This window comes from Salmo trutta, chromosome 37, assembly GCF_901001165.1.
Source record: "Salmo trutta chromosome 37, fSalTru1.1, whole genome shotgun sequence".
NCBI classification, from domain to species: Eukaryota; Metazoa; Chordata; class Actinopteri; order Salmoniformes; family Salmonidae; genus Salmo; species Salmo trutta.
This window is the reverse complement of record NC_042993.1, coordinates 17,459,728-17,475,831: the sequence shown is the minus strand read 5'-3', so window position 1 is coordinate 17,475,831 and position 16,104 is coordinate 17,459,728. Positions and strand designations below refer to the sequence as shown.

The window sequence follows — 16,104 nt, the reverse complement described above, 5'->3', positions numbered from 1 at the left end:
TCATCATCATCATTGTTGTTTATGTCTATGCATGTGTTTATTTGTGTTGTTTTGTGTGTGTTCTCCATGTCTTTGTGTTGTTTTGTGTGTGTTCTCCATGTCTTTGTGTTGTTTTGTGTGTGTTCTTCATGTCTTTGTGTTGTTTTGCGTGTGTTCTCTATGTCTTTGTGTTGTTTGTGTGTGTTCTCCATGTCTTTGTGTTGTTTGTGTGTGTTCTCCATGTCTTTGTGTTGTTTTGTGTGTGTTCTCCATGTCTTTGTGTTGTTTTGTGTGTGTTCTCCATGTCTTTGTGTTGTTTGTGTGTGTTCTCCATGTCTTTGTGTTGTTTGTGTGTGTTCTCCATGTCTTTGTGTTGTTTTGTGTGTGTTCTCCATGTCTTTGTGTTGTTTTGTGTGTGTTCTTCATGTCTTTGTGTTGTTTTGCGTGTGTTCTCTATGTCTTTGTGTTGTTTGTGTGTGTTCTCCATGTCTTTGTGTTGTTTGTGTGTGTTCTCCATGTCTTTGTGTTGTTTTGTGTGTGTTCTCCATGTCTTTGTGTTGTTTTGTGTGTGTTCTCCATGTCTTTGTGTTGTTTGTGTGTGTTCTCCATGTCTTTGTGTTGTTTGTGTGTGTTCTCCATGTCTTTGTGTTGTTTTGTGTGTGTTCTCCATGTCTTTGTGTTGTTTTGTGTGTGTTCTCCATGTCTTTGTGTTGTTTGTGTGTGTTCTCCATGTCTTTGTGTTGTTTTGTGTGTGTTCTCCATGTCTTTGTGTTGTTTGTGTGTGTTCTCCATGTCTTTGTGTTGTTTGTGTGTGTTCTCCATGTCTTTGTGTTGTTTGTGTGTGTTCTCCATGTCTTTGTGTTGTTTTGTGTGTGTTCTTCATGTCTTTGTGTTGTTTGTGTGTGTTCTCCATGTCTTTGTGTTGTTTTGTGTGTGTTCTCCATGTCTTTGTGTTGTTTTGTGTGTGTTCTTCATGTCTTTGTGTTGTTTTGTGTGTGTTCTTCATGTCTTTGTGTTGTTTTGTGTGTGTTCTCCATGTCTTTGTGTTGTTTTGTGTGTGTTCTTCATGTCTTTGTGTTGTTTTGTGTGTGTTCTCCATGTCTTTGTGTTGTGTATGCACTGAGCACTGAGCTGTCCACACTTATCTTTTTAGGGTCAAAGAAGAACAAAAACCTCAGCCGGCACAGTAAGTAACACATTACCCAGAGTGCTCTAGGCTTTGACACTTCTTCCTGTTGGTCAATGTGGCTTCCTGTCTCAGCGGGTCCCGCCCCTTCTCCCCTGGTATTGGCTCGCCCTGGTGTGTCATTTGCATTCTGATTGGCTTGTAAGGGAGCTTCACCTTTAGGCTCCTTACTTCCTCATCCATGTGTGAACTGGGTGCTTCTATTCAGCTACCTTCTGTTCTGCATTGTGTCCAAATCTACCTCTAAACACAGCAACTATCTGATCTATATGTAAACGTTATACTACTACTCTACTACCACCTTCCTAACTATTGGCTGACCATTCAATGCAATTCCCATTTCCATTCGCTGTAGCTTCTTTCCTGCTTTTATACTTCCTCTCTTTCTCTGTTGTTGTGGATGTGGTTGACTGTCCCTCTTTCTTGGTCTGCTGTGATCACAGTGAATGTCCCTGCTAGGCTTCCGTACAGTACCGACACTCTGACTTTGTGTAAGCCTTGCTGGGTGTGTGTGCTTTAATTGGGGATTCCCTTGTCTCAGCCGGCCCAGACAATGTGTTGATTCTTCATCTTTCTGTGGTGTACAGTCACGTTGTTTACTTACTTATTTGAACAGGTGGTTTAGTCCCTTTAGTGGGATCACTGAGCTGGTAAATAACGTTCTGCAACCGCAGCAAAAGTCCCAAAATGAGAAGGAGCCTGAGCCTGAGCCTGTGTCTGAGCCTGAGCCTGTGTCTGAGCCTGAGGCTGTGTCTGAGCCTGAGACGTAAGTAAGATGTGCACTGTCTGCCCCTGAACCAGACAGTTACTGTAGCAGACATAAACATACAGTATGGCTGACTAGTGTGGTCTGTACAGTATGTTTGACCTCTGACCTGTCAGATACTGCCAAGAGCATAGGCGGCGCGTGAGCCTCAAGTTTGGGGAAGCTCATTTTCACCATAAAAATGATCCTTTATAATAAATCATTCCATGCATCATCGCTTTTACAGACTTATGTAACTATTACATTATGTTACTATTCATAATGTGATGAGTACATTGGATAGTCATAATTTATACCAATAATATAACTCAATCACTGTTTGGGAAATATGTGGCCTTTTATAAACACTTTTCATCCAGTTCTACTACACTATACAACTGGAGTTTTATTTAATTTTTTATTTAACCTTTATTTAACCAGGCAAGTCAATAACAACAAATTCTTATTTATAATGATGGCCTGGCAAGAGGTAAGAAGCAAAAGGCCCCCTGGGCTGGGACAAAAAAACTTTGTAAGCCAAAACGGACAACACAGACAGAAGACACTGGCAATAGCACAAATTCAACAGCAAACAAACAGTGTGTGTGTGTGTGTGTGTGTGTGTGCAGGGATGTGTGTGATGTGTGATGTGTGTGTGTGTGTGTGTGTGTGTGTGTGTGTGTGTGTGTGTGTGTGTGTGTGTGTGTGTGTGTGTGTGTGTGTGTGTGTGTGATGTGTGTAAAGCAACGCAAAATATTGACATCGGGTGACAACTAGAAGCAATTACATGTCTCAACAACCTGTTCATCAATTTGCCCAATGACCTCCTCCAGGGACACCAGGTCCTTGAGTTTCATGTTGGCTTGGAGGGAATTCCAAGACAAGGGGCTGAGTAATGAAAGGACCTTTTCCATGCTCAGTTCAAATTTTCGTGACTCTTAGCCTGAAACAAAATTGAGATCTGAGCTTGTATGTGTTTTTATTTCAAGCTAGAGGAGAGGATAGATAAAATGGCAGTTTTCCTAAAATAACCTTATAAATTAGAACGTACCAGTGTTAGATCCTGCGTGTTGCTAGTGATGTCCACCAGACGGATCACAATGGAGAGTTAGATAGACATCTCTGATTGGTGACAAAACTAAGGGCTGCATGATACACAGTCAAGAGCCGTCGGTGAAGAGCTTGAGGCTCGCACATAAATAGCTGAATCTTTTTATTACGACAAAAATTACAGGGTAGTTTATATTCTGCTGACTGACAAACAGATCAATAAAAACGACGTTGTCTGCAACTATCTAATCGGCCTACGAAAAGAGGAGACAGAAATACAATATGGAAGAGGAAATTATTGTCCAAAAAACAACCTTTCAAGTGGTACTGATCTAATGATAAAGACAGTGAATATGCGCACTCACCGTGGATACGGCCGATGCTCCGCTAAAATAGGCTACTGTTCGCTCAGATAAATTGATCATTTTGATAACAGACAGATTAGTATTTTCATGGTCTTCTCCTTACAGCAATAGCCATTTGCTTTTCAAACGATGTTTTCCCGCGATTGCATTTTGAAATATTGCCGTATGCCTGGATGTGGGCCTCTCTTCCACTGGCATTCGCAACTCAACGATCATTTATTCGGTATTTGCCGTGCACACTGCACGCATTGAGGATCCTTCCAACAGGCAATGTGATGTGAAACAATCCACAGATTATTATTTTAAATACGCTTTTTGGTGTTGTCCTGATTTTATGTATTTCTGTATATACAGGATTAGCCTAATTAGGTTATATACTTCTGGCAATTTAATTACATTTACTTTAGGAGAAACGCTATGGATGCGCTGCCAACGGCCAAGAGTCAAGTTTGCTTTCAAAGGATACTTTTGGACAGCTGAAGCAAGCACATACTTTTTCTTCAGGAAAATGACCATATCCTTTAGGATTATTTTACTATGGTGAAGAACACAAGAAATTGGATCTATAAAATGCATGATATATTTTTGGATTAAGTGACAGCCATTTACATTTGAAAACTGTAATAGATGATATCGGTATTGCATTGTGGTTGAATAAATGCATCTGACGTGCACTGTGACTGTGCTACATCACAGAAACATGACATCAGATGGTGACATCAATGTTATGTCACCCAGTCAGACATCCACAAGGAGCACAACTTTAAACATTTAAAAGGCATGTGTTGATAAAATAACCTCTTGAGTTCATACTTAAGGCCAACAGGCAGACACGTATTGAGTTTCTGGTCTTGGCTGGGTGCTGGTAGGGATACTATGTTAACTCTGTCATACAGTATACAGTAGAGGCCAGGGCAGGGCTCATGTTTCAGAGGTAAGAAGGGTCGGATAGACAGCCAGAGCTGGTACAATGAGCAGCATATGATTACACGTCAGCTGTGTCATGCGCGTTTGACCAGGTTTGACCGAGGGGGAGACGGATGGGGAACGGGAGCCATCCACCAGCTGCCTGAACCTCTCAATACCCCTCTCCCCCCCCCCCTCCCCCCTCTACTCTATTCCTCTCCCTACCCCTCCTTTCCCTCTCTTCCTCCTTCTCCCTACCCCTCCCTACCCCTCTCCGCTCCCTAAACCTCTTCCTGGTTTAGGGAGAGTTGCATCTTGAATGGCAGCTCTCTAGTGACTCTCTCTAGTGAATCTAGGAGCCTCTATAGGCCCTCTAAACCAGGGGTTTTCAAACTGTTTGGGGCCAGTAACCCCTTTTGTGATAGCAAATTCATCAGGGACCACCTCATAATTCGAGTGAGATAAAAATAGCAAGGAGTTTTACTATGACTTCGGTAGTGCATGGCCGGACAAACCAAGTCTCAGGCCGTGGGAAGAAACATTTTAAAGACCCACCTCTTGGCATCGGAGACCAAAAAGTTGCAGTTTTCAAGCTAATTTCTTGCAGTTTTAGACATTTTGTCATGGGACAGAGAGATGTTTTGTTGTTACAGTGTCTAAGCCAATATCCTGCAATTCTATACATTTTTCCATGAAGCAGAGAGAAAACGTAGCGGTTTTAAAGCTTAAAGCCAGAGTCCTTCATTGAAACAACAACAAAGCGGGCATTCCGCCTCTGTTTTGGTAAAAAGCTGAGGGATGGGCCTAGGGAAATGTAATCACTCTCAAATTCATAGACAGAGCTATGGATTCAAGGACTGACCATCCATGATATCAAAATGATAGTTTTATCAATGTTCTGAGACTACACAGTGTTTGTTACATTTACATTGTTTACAAACATTGGAGTAAAACAAGCAATTTTGGGTTTTGATGGGCTAAGACAGTTGAACTAAACTCATGAGGCATTTCTAAGTTATATTATTCAAGACTAATTGAGTATATCATGGTATTCCATACCAAAAATGGATGTAGCAACTAAAGATTCTAGTTTTATAGTTCAGTGCATTTAGGTAAAAACTTTTTTTGCGGAATACAAGAACATAATACAAATAGTATTAAGTTGAAAACATTTTAATTGGTGGGGCACTGTGGATACCAAAATCCCTGTGAGCCTCCCAAGCCCATGTGACCCAGGGTTAAGAACACAAGTTGTAGATGAATTATATTGCATTGTATTTTATTGTATTGTATTACACCTTCTAAACTTCTTCCACAGATCCCTTGTGTTCAGTAAATAGTGACAGTAGTAGCCCAGTGTTCCTCCAGAGTGGGTACAGCAGCATGGCAGTGTGACACAGAGAGGTGCCGTCCAGGGTTCCGTCTCTATATAGTGTTCAGCAGGGGGATAGTCATCAGACAAGGCCCAGCCACATCGAGTCACCCGCCAATTACATTTGGGATCTAAATAAAAGGCCTGTTTGTGGGAAAGAAGAGGCAGCATGTTTATCACCTACACGACACCAAGCCATGCATACGGACGGTAAAATGATAGCTCTGGTTAATAATTCACGTGACTAATGAATGTTGCAGGGGAAAATGTGGAGACGAAACCAATTCTAATCGCCATATGAAGTCAGCCAGGGTTTTAGTTTCCAAGGATACACCCGATTGACATGCATGCTGGTCTGTCTGTGTGAGGTAGCGTTTCAGGGTCCTCTGGTCCTCAGGTCCGGTTGGACCTGTCATGTGTGGGTGCATTGGGAGAGTATAGGACAAGATGACACTGAATGTACATCTAGTGTTTTGAGCAGGCGGTGCAGATTAAAAAATAATGTTGAGCTAAAAGCTTCCTTCCAAATGGTCCCCTTTTCCTTATTTGGCCCCCTTTTCCCACAGGGCACAGGTCAAAAGTAGTGCACTGTGTAGGGAATAGGGTGCCATTTGGGACGCATACAAAGACTTTGCCCACTGTGATCTATGTTCCCATCTGGTTCGTAGAAACAATGTCTGAAGACTTGAAGGGTCGGCGTTGTTTCAGTAACCACATGGAGCCTACCCAACAGTCTGCTTCCTCTGCACTGTCTAAAGGCACTGTTAGTCCAATGGTTGGATGGATGCTGTAGTGTGGGCTACCCAGTCATGATGTTGTTGCTGTGAAAAACAGATTTGATGTGTTCTTTCCACTGAAGTGTGGGCATTGAGATTTGGAGGGCTGTACTGGCTTACGTCTCGGGCCCCGCCCTGAAATAGAAACACAGGTACAAATGATTCATTAAACGCCGGGAACCTGAGTAAGTGGAATTAAGTTAGGCTCTTAAACTTACAATGCAAACTCTATACCTTCCTACCTGGCCCGCCTTGTTTCAGTAAAGATGGGTGCAGCTCTATGTGAATGGAGATCTATAGTAACGGTACAACAATGCAATGCAGAACATACTCTGAAACATTTCTAACTGACGGTTGTATGTATCAAACTGTAGGTTATTTGGTTTACAAAACCTTTTGGTTACACTTTCTATAAGTGTATATAATCAAGGCCATTATAAAGCATGTTCCTCATAGAAAGTGTTCCCTACATTTCTCTTAGAAAGGAATCAGAGCTACATACGCCGCTTTGCTGTCTACCAACACTAATGGACTTCACACAGCATCCTGCAGTTAGCTACAGCACATTGACATCTGAAATGACTTCCTTTCCCCTGAAGTGCATTGTTATGCTCTGGCAAAAGTAGTGCACTTTAACGGGACTAGGGACTAGGGAGACATTTAGGACAGTTTCTGTTCTGAACTGATCTTTTCCTAACTGTGCTCCTCTCTTGCTTCTTTCCTTCCTTGCAGGAAGCTGCACCAGCAGTTTGAGAGCTACAAGGACCAGGTGAAGAAGATGGGGGACGATACAACCCCGCAGACGGGGACGACAGGAGAACCCCAGAAGAACCCCAACGACTCTCCTACCTGCGGGATTTGCCACAAAACCAAATTTGCTGACGGCTGCGGCCACCTCTGTTCATATTGCCAAACGAAATTCTGTGCTCGGTGCGGAGGACGAGTGTCTCTGCGGTCAAATAAGGTGAGGAGGTTGAGTCTAGCTACCTCTGTTTGCCTGTGTCTATGAACGCACGCGCACACACATACAGACTTGCATGCATACCTGACAAAAATGTTTTGTAATGATTGTCCTCTTATAAGATTACACACACACACACATAGGTACACATAGGCACACACACACACATACACACACACACACACACATACATATCTGAAAATGTTTTTGTAATGATTGTTCTCTTGTAAGATTACAGTGAGAAGGTGGAAGTAATTTGTCAATACAACACATTTTATACAATCACATGCAGGCCAGTGCAGTCCAGCTGTCGTGAGAGAGTGGTTTTTTGCTGCTTCTCTCTCTCTTGGGTCCCAAAAATAGCCTGACTAGTCCATCCATTTCTGTCTCAAATCAAATCCTCCACTGGGTTATGAAACATTAGTGTGAAATCAGAAACTGGGCCTCAAGCCAGATACAGACAGTGGTGCAGCTCACAACACATCCCTACTGACGATCTATACCATATACCAACTCCTACCGATGTTTATCCCATTCATACTCTCTGCATTACTTTGTTAGACTCGGACTGTAAATGTGGTGATGGATGATTCTAGATGCAGTGATTTCTTCCGGTCTTGTTTTCAGTTTGGCGTCAGGTAGCCTAGCGGTTAAAAGTGTTGGGCCAGTAGCCAAAAGATTGCTGGTTTGAATCCCAGGGTCTATGTGCCCTTGAGCAAGGCACTTAACCCTAGTTGCTCTGGATAAGAGGGTCTGATGAATATGTCAAATGTAAATATTTTTCTTTACCACTGGGGGGAGCTTCTCCCCTGGCGTCTCACGACAGCCCTAAATCTCATGGCTGCTGTGTATTACCTTGCTGCTCCACTGTCTAACTAACCTTGTTGTGAAATCCTCCAACAGAGTAAGCCTATACATATTATTATGTGACTGAGTGTTTATGTTTGGTGCCGTCCAATACCCTCACTGTCGGAATGCGATGTGTCAAAGTGTACTAATGTCACTCACAATCTTTCTCCCCTTTCCTTTCCTCCTCTCTCTCTCTCTGTCCCTGTCTTCCACTCCCTCTATCTCTGTCTGCTGCATTCCTGCTCTCATGGAATTGCAACAGGAGGACAAAGTGGTTAGCAAATCCTTTTCCAACCTTTTTCGCATCTCGAATAAGAAAAGTCTGAATAGAAGCATCACTCCTTCGCCCCCATAAGATGCTTCGCAGACTGTAATATACACATACAGTACCTTGAATACATGATTTTTGACCAATCACATCTGTGAGTCAATCATATCATGTTGAAGGCCAGACCAAAACGGAATATACAGTTGAAGTCGGAAGTTTACATACACTTAGGTTGGAGTCATTAAAACTTGTTTTTCAACCACTCCACAATTTCTTGTTAACAAACTATAATTTTGGCAAGTCGGTTAGGACATCTACTGTGTGCATGACACAAGTAATTTTTCTAACAATTGTTTACAGAGAGATTATTTCACTTATAATTCACTGTATCATAATTTCAGTGGGTCAGAAGTTTACATACACTAAATTGACTGTGCCTTTAAACAGTTTGGAAAATGTCATGGCTTTAGAAGCTTCTGATAGGCTATTTGACATCATTTGAGTCAATTGGAGGTGTACCTGTGGATGTATTTCAAGGCCTACCTTCAAACTCAGTGCCTCTTTGCTTGACATCATGGGAAAATCAAAAGAAATCAGCCAAGACCTCAGAAGATACATTGTAGACCTCCACAAGTCTGGTTCATCCTTGGGAGCAATTTCCAAACACCTGAAGGTACCACGTTCATCTGTACAAACAATAGTATGCAAGTATAAACACCATGGGACCACGCAGCCGTCATACCTCTCAGGAAGGAGACGCGTTCTGTCTCCTAGAGATGAACGTACTTTGGTGCGAAAAGTGCAAATCAATCCCAGAACAACAGCAAAGGACCTTGTGAAGATGCTGGAGGAAACAGGTACAAAAGTATCTATATCCACAGTAAAATGAGTCCTATATCGACATAACCTGAAAGGTCCGCTCAGCAAGGAAGAAGCCACTGCTGTAGGAGGGACTGGTGCACTTCACAAAATAGATGGCATCATTAGGAGGAAAATTATGTGGATATATTGAAGCAACATCTCAAGACATCAGTCAGGGAGTTAAAGCTTGGTCGCAAATGGGTCTTCCAAATGGACAATGATCCCAAGCATACTTCCAAAGTTGTGGCAAAATGGTTTAAGGACAGCAAAGTCAAGGTATTGGAGTGGCCATCACAAAGCCCTGACCTCAAACCCATAGAAAATGTGTGGGCAGAACTGAAAAAGCGTGTGCGAGCAAGGAGGCCTACAAACCTGACTCAGTTACACCAGCTCTGTCAGGAGGAATGGGCCAAAATTCACCCAACTTATTGTGGGAAGCTTGTGGAAGGCTACCCAAAACATTTGACCCAAGTTAAACAATTTAAAGGCAATGCTACCAAATACGAATTGAGTGTATGTAAACTTCTGACCCACTGGGAATGTGATGAAAGAAATAAAAGCTGAAATAAATCACTCTACTATTATTCTGACATTTCACATTCTTAAAATAAAGTGGTGATCCTAACTGACCTAAGACAGGGCTTTTTTACTAGGATTAAATGTCAGGAATTGTGAAAAACTGAGTTTAAATGTATTTGGCTAAGGTGTATGTAAACTTCCGACTTCAACTGTATAAACTATATGGCAGAAAATATTTTTCGGTATCTTTGTTCCATTTTCAATGCAAAGTTTGGACCAAATCCCTGTCAAAGTTTTCCCTAAACAGCTATAACTGAGCTGAATGAGCTGAGTCCACCTCCACTGGACCGTCCGTCCGTCGGCTGCCAAGGCTGCCTGTCTGTCTTTGTTGTTGACTGATTATGGGTGGAGGGGTTTCCCCCAGAGTTGTAGCCTACAGATGGTGTTGAGTAGTGGCTGTGGGCTGGCAGGAGGCAGCAGCAGCAGCAGCAGTAGGGTTGGGACAGTGTGATGAGTAGATCTGCCCTGGGATCAGATCAAAGGATAGGAGGATAGGCCCACTGCTGCCCTGCCCACTGTTAGCCTGGTATTGTAGCTATCTGTCTTCTTGGCCATGAAAATACATAGGTTGCATCCCAAATGGCACATGCAGCTAAAGTATTTGAAAGGAAAACTGTTGTTATTACTGGTCTGGAGGTGGAGGAGGTACAGTAGAGGGATGGAGATGGAGATGGATGGATGGTGGGGGTGGAAGTGGAGATAGATATAGATGGATGGATGGTTGGGGTGGAAGTGGAGATAGATATAGATGGATGGATGGTTGGGGTGGAGGTGGAGACAGATATAGATGAATGGATGGATGGTTGGGGTGGAGGTGGAGATAGATATAGATGGATGGATGGTTGGGGTGGAGGTGGAGATAGATATAGATGGATGGATGGTGGGGGTGGAGGTGGAGATAGATATAGATAGATGGATGGTTGGGATGGAGGTGGAGGTGGAGGTGTACATACGTTCAGTAGATGTGCTGCTGTCTCAGCCAGAGCGACACAGTTTACACAGACACTGCCTCCCCTGTATCTGGTTGCAGGGCTCCAAGCCCTCACAGAGCCCTCGGGGCCAGCTGATCCAGGGGTGTGGTTCCCAGACAGGGCTGAGTGACCAGATAGTTTTTCAACCCAAGGAGGGGGATGTCACTGGGGGCCCGACTGCTATGCCTCTGAGGGCAGGGCCCATGGACCTAAAGGATGTCTCAAATGGCACCCTATTCCCTATATAGTGAACTACTTTTGACCAGAGCCTTTCACATGTTGGACACAATAAAGCCTTTCATGTTTACAAACACATGCCGAGTGCACACAGACTCACACACAACAATTTTCAGAGTCTCATAATAAGAATAGATGTTATGTTATTGCAAGTTCATTAACTAAGACTATATAGCTCAGTTGGGGATGTTTTGGTCAGCCCATCCACCTGCAGTAGCTTGTCACGTCTGAAAGCTTGTCTGTCAGTCAAAGAGGTGCTTGTGGTGGTGGTGAAATCTGTTCTTTTTCCATCAGTATTCTCTTTCCTTCCCACAACCAGTGGCAGCAGTGACGAGTGATCTCTTGTTCTGTGAAACAGCATCAATATTTACATGCCTCAGTGTCTGGGGCCTCTAACAGAGCTGTTGGACACTGGAATACGATAGGACAGACTTGCTGCTGACAGTTTCACAGAGAGGCAGGAGAAGAAGCAGGAGTGAAGATTTGAGATGGATTTGAGCTACATTAGACTGAGCCCTGGGATGATTTATGTTCTTATTTAGTCTAGTATAGCCTATCAGACACATGGTTATGACAATAAAATATGATATTTTGTTATATATCTTTGCTTGATATTAGCCTACAGTAAAGAGGTGAATGACATCCAGTCTGATAAGACAGTACTCAGGGCCTTTATGTGTAACCTATACAGGTCAGTCTAGTCTAGGCTCAGCTGCTACACAGTAGACACATCTTATACCAGGAAGGATCTTGGAGATATAGATGGAGTCTTTGAAAGACATACTGTGCACTATGTACATTTTTGAACCCCCAGAATCCTCCTCCCTCCTCAGTCCTTAAAGGAGGACTGTTCACCATTTCAGTTCCTCTGATGTTGCTCAAAAATGCCTTAGGAATCAACAGTCTCCTGAGACCAAGTCATTCGTGATTAAAGCGACTTTTAAGGACATCACATGTGCTGTGGTGATCTTGGGTCTCAGCTCTCATTCACTCCGCTGCAAACGAACAGAACTCACACTTATTGGATCTTTCTGGCCTCATCAAAGTAAAAATAGCCTAATATTCCAGTGAATGTAGAAGAGCCCGTTGTTGTGGCGTATCAGAAATAGCTTGGTGAGTTCCTGAGCGTCACGGGCGTGTAACGGCACACATTGGATTCTTTGAGCACAGTTGGGCCGCCCAGCACCACGGGGGGGACGCGCCGCATTTATAATAACTCGAATAAGCCTCGGTAGCGGGAGACTCACACCCGCATCTATTAGTAATGAAGACTTAATAGGCCTAATACAGCGGCGGTAAAAACCTGATTGCACGTTTTCTTGCTCACTCTTGCACATCTTTCCTCCCATGAAGCTGCTTCTGTATGCTTATTTTTTGTGTGCCGCGTTTCAAAATTGGAATCCTTTACTGCGTTTATGAAGGGGCTGTAGCGTTTTCTATTTGACATCGTGGCAGACGCGTATTTTGTTATTTTCTGTAAATAATCTGTTTAGAAAATAATTATGGTTGGAACATAAGACTGTCTGACTGGGTGGTATTATTTGCAGCCTGGACAAATCACATACATTATTAGCGTCGCGTAACCTTCACGCGGGTTACATTGAGCAGAGAGCTGCCTGCCTGTTGTCCGACTAGGTACTGTCCGCGGTGCTGAACGGTGTTGAAGGTCGGCGCCTGTCTTGTTTCCTCGGTTCTTCCTGATTTTACTGCACGCTGCCCGGTAACATTTCCACCAAATTAGGATTACATACGCTGTTTTTCTGCGCGGACACGGTTCTTCCCGTCGTTACCATGGGTAAGCTAAAAGTAAAATTGATTGTCTTGGTTTGGAAGTCATTCAATACGATGGGCTCACAATCAGCCGTTTGGATACTGCATGTACAATGCACATGTAGGCTATAGACTGTTGTGCACTGTCTGCATAAGTAGTCAGAGTATTTTAATGTAGATGATAATACGACCAATGATGAATGAATTGTAGACTATTATGAATGCCTACATGTTATAAACACCTTGTTATAGCCTAGGTGAGGGCACGTAGTCTGAATACGTTTATATGGATTTTTTAGTCTATGTAGTGCTCATTTTCGGTGAAAGTTCTCATTAGATCATGTTCTCTGAAATTCTGAAAATATATGGTCCTTTCTAAAATGTATGTGAAACGGTGAACAGCTCTTTGATAAGCCGACTTTGCATGCCAAATGCTCAAGTAAGACCAAAAATAGACTTTGGCTTTGTAAATAATGTCACAGGGCTTAGGGGGTCTGTGAAAGACATCTGCCATCTCTCTGTGTGAATCCAGTCTCTCCATTTCTCAAGCCGCTCTCATCTTTCTCTCTCACGTCTTTCTGAACTTTGGTAAAATAAAGGGGCATTCATTTATGCATCAAGTCTATTATTATTACCGCGCGCCCGACACACTAAATTTAGAACCTCATTAAAATGTGATGCACCACGTGCCAGGCAGTGTTTGAGCATGTGAGAGTCAGTTCTTCTTTCATCTCTATCTAGGCTACACCGTTTCATGAAATATACTTTAATAAATGTTTCCCTCTGTCTTTTTGAGATCTTTACACACACCGATTTAGAAGAATGTGGTATATTTCATCTTAGGTAGGTTATATATCTTATATCACACATGTTTTAATAACACATAAAAACGTGTGTTGCATGGGGAAAAAGGAGTGCAGGATGATTGAATAGATTCTGTATGTTTCAGACACTGTCGGTTCAAGTGCAAACTCAGTTTCAAAGCCAAGATCTTCCCAGACATGTTCCCTTAAACATGGAGTTTTTAATGAGCTCAGTTAAGTTCAGGCCAGGTGAGACTGGGAGGGAAACAGGCAATATGATACCGATGACAGTCTATTCACCATCACATTAATATTTGACCATGACGCACATCTCTTTATAGTATGTGATATTTTTGTTCTCTGAATGCTGTGAACAAGATACAGTAACATCTGATGGTTGGGAATGCGTTTAGTCTGAAGGATATGATACCAGGTATGTGTTTTTGTCTCTGAAAAGAACAGTGACTATTTGGACTCAAGTAATGCAACAATGGTTGCAATTCTCTTAAAAGTTAAAAATGGTCACCGTGGTATTTTCATTGTGCTACAGCTTTGAAGTTTGATAATATCATGATCCACTCGACTGTATTGGTAGGATGCTGTTGTAGTGTAGTGCTGCTTCTTGGCCACAAGAGAGCGCTCATTGACTGAGTATTGGCTACTGGAACATCTGCATCAGAAAGGCGATTGTCTCCTCCCTCCCCTATAAACTTTACTTTGATGTAGTGTAGCGTCACAGGCTTGACAGCTAAACACAGCTCAGCACAAACTGGGATAGCTGAAGGCTGCTCTCTCTCTATCTTAAAGGAGTTTCAGTCAATGCTGTAAATCGTCTTTTAGAAAGTGATGAACATACACTAGATTGGTCATCGAAAGCACCACCACAGCACCACCCTTGAAAAAGGCTATAGCAGTGTTCTGCTGTAGAGATTTGCAACACATGAGGTTGTCTGAATGCTAGGCCTGCTCATTTTAGATAAAAGTTATTGATTCAAGTCCAGATGGAATAGAGGGAGTAAATAGATGGAATAAAATATGGAGTATAATATCTTTGCATGGGACCAAATGCAAATGAAAAAGATGATTAGGATGTATTGAGTTTAAATGAAAAAACATTAGATAACAAATGACATATCAATCTAAACAGCTTGATGGTACCCATCGTAACACATCAGTAGCCTACAGTACCTATGCTCCAGCACACCCTGCAAACAAGAACAACTATTACATTGATCATAGTGATTCAGGAGTAACATTAAAACAGAACAATATGCCTCACCAACATTAGACAACTATACAGAAAACCCAAACTCAAAATCCTGAAATAAGTTAGTTAAATCAATGAGAGAATAGTCAGATGAACTGGTAACTAAAATAGCAGTGCAGATGGCACTGTTTTGCTAAGTGCAGAGATGTATTATAAGTAATGAATGTGTAGGGGACGTCTGAAATTCTACAGACTTTGTGGTGCAGCAGAAAGATCAGCAAACCCCAAATCTGGAGGTTGTGAGTTCAAATCCCAGGTGGGGTCATATTGAAAAGTCTGTGCTAAGTGATCATGTCAGATGTAATCATGTTGTCATTGATAGGGGCAGCAGGTTGTTAAGAGTGTTGGCTCAGTAACTGAAAGGTTGCTGGTTTGAATCGCCAAACTGGTAAGATGGAAAACGCTGCAGTTCTGCTCTTTAGCAAAACTGAAGAGCACAACTGCTTCCGGGACGTCGATTAAGGCAGCCCCCTGCACCTCCCTGTTTCAGAGGGGTTGGGTTAAATGTGAGCCGCCCTATGGGACTGGCCCCCTGCACCTCCCTGTTTCAGAGGGGTTGGGTTAAATGTGAGCCGCCCTATGGGACTGGCCCCCTGCACCTCTCTGTTTCAGAGGGGTTGGGTTAAATGTGAGCCGCCCTATGGGACTGGCCCCCTGCACCTCCCTGTTTCAGAGGGGTTGGGTTAAATGTGAGCCGCCCTATGGGACTGGCCCCCTGCACCTCCCTGTTTCAGAGGGGTTGGGTTAAATGTGAGCCGCCCTATGGGACTGGCCCCCTGCACCTCTCTGTTTCAGAGGGGTTGGGTTAAATGTGAGCCGCCCTATGGGACTGGCCCCCTGCACCTCCCTGTTTCAGAGGGGTTGGGTTAAATGTGAGCCGCCCTATGGGACTGGCCCCCTGCACCTCTCTGTTTCAGAGGGGTTGGGTTAAATGTGAGCCGCCCTATGGGACTGGCCCCCTGCACCTCCCTGTTTCAGAGGGGTTGGGTTAAATGTGAGCCGCCCTATGGGACTGGCCCCCTGCACCTCTCTGTTTCAGAGGGGTTGGGTTAAATGTGAGCCGCCCTATGGGACTGGCCCCCTGCACCTCCCTGTTTCAGAGGGGTTGGGTTAAATGTGAGCCGCCCTATGGGACTGGCCCCCTGCACCTCTCTGTTTC

The 16,104-nt window shown here is 43.3% G+C and overlaps 1 protein-coding gene across 27 annotated transcripts in view; it reads left to right on the top strand.

Annotated features, from left to right (window-relative positions):
• Nucleotides 1-16,104, top strand: part of rims2a (regulating synaptic membrane exocytosis 2a) — a 226,296-nt gene that overhangs the window by 38,989 nt on the left and 171,203 nt on the right. For 24 of the 27 annotated variants that reach the window (XR_003872233.1, XM_029736320.1, XM_029736299.1 and 21 more), the window contains exons 3-5: nucleotides 1,133-1,165; nucleotides 7,112-7,343; nucleotides 8,452-8,463. Coding sequence is in view for 25 of the 27 variants with exons in the window: in XM_029736320.1 (XP_029592180.1) it covers nucleotides 1,133-1,165; nucleotides 7,112-7,343; nucleotides 8,452-8,463 (277 nt within the window). In the remaining 2 variants the exon portion in view is untranslated. Of the gene's footprint in view, nucleotides 1-1,132; nucleotides 1,166-7,111; nucleotides 7,344-8,451; nucleotides 8,464-12,813; nucleotides 12,901-16,104 lie in introns of those variants that run through there. The other 3 variants (XM_029736302.1, XM_029736296.1, XM_029736316.1) reach the window with 3 other exon arrangements.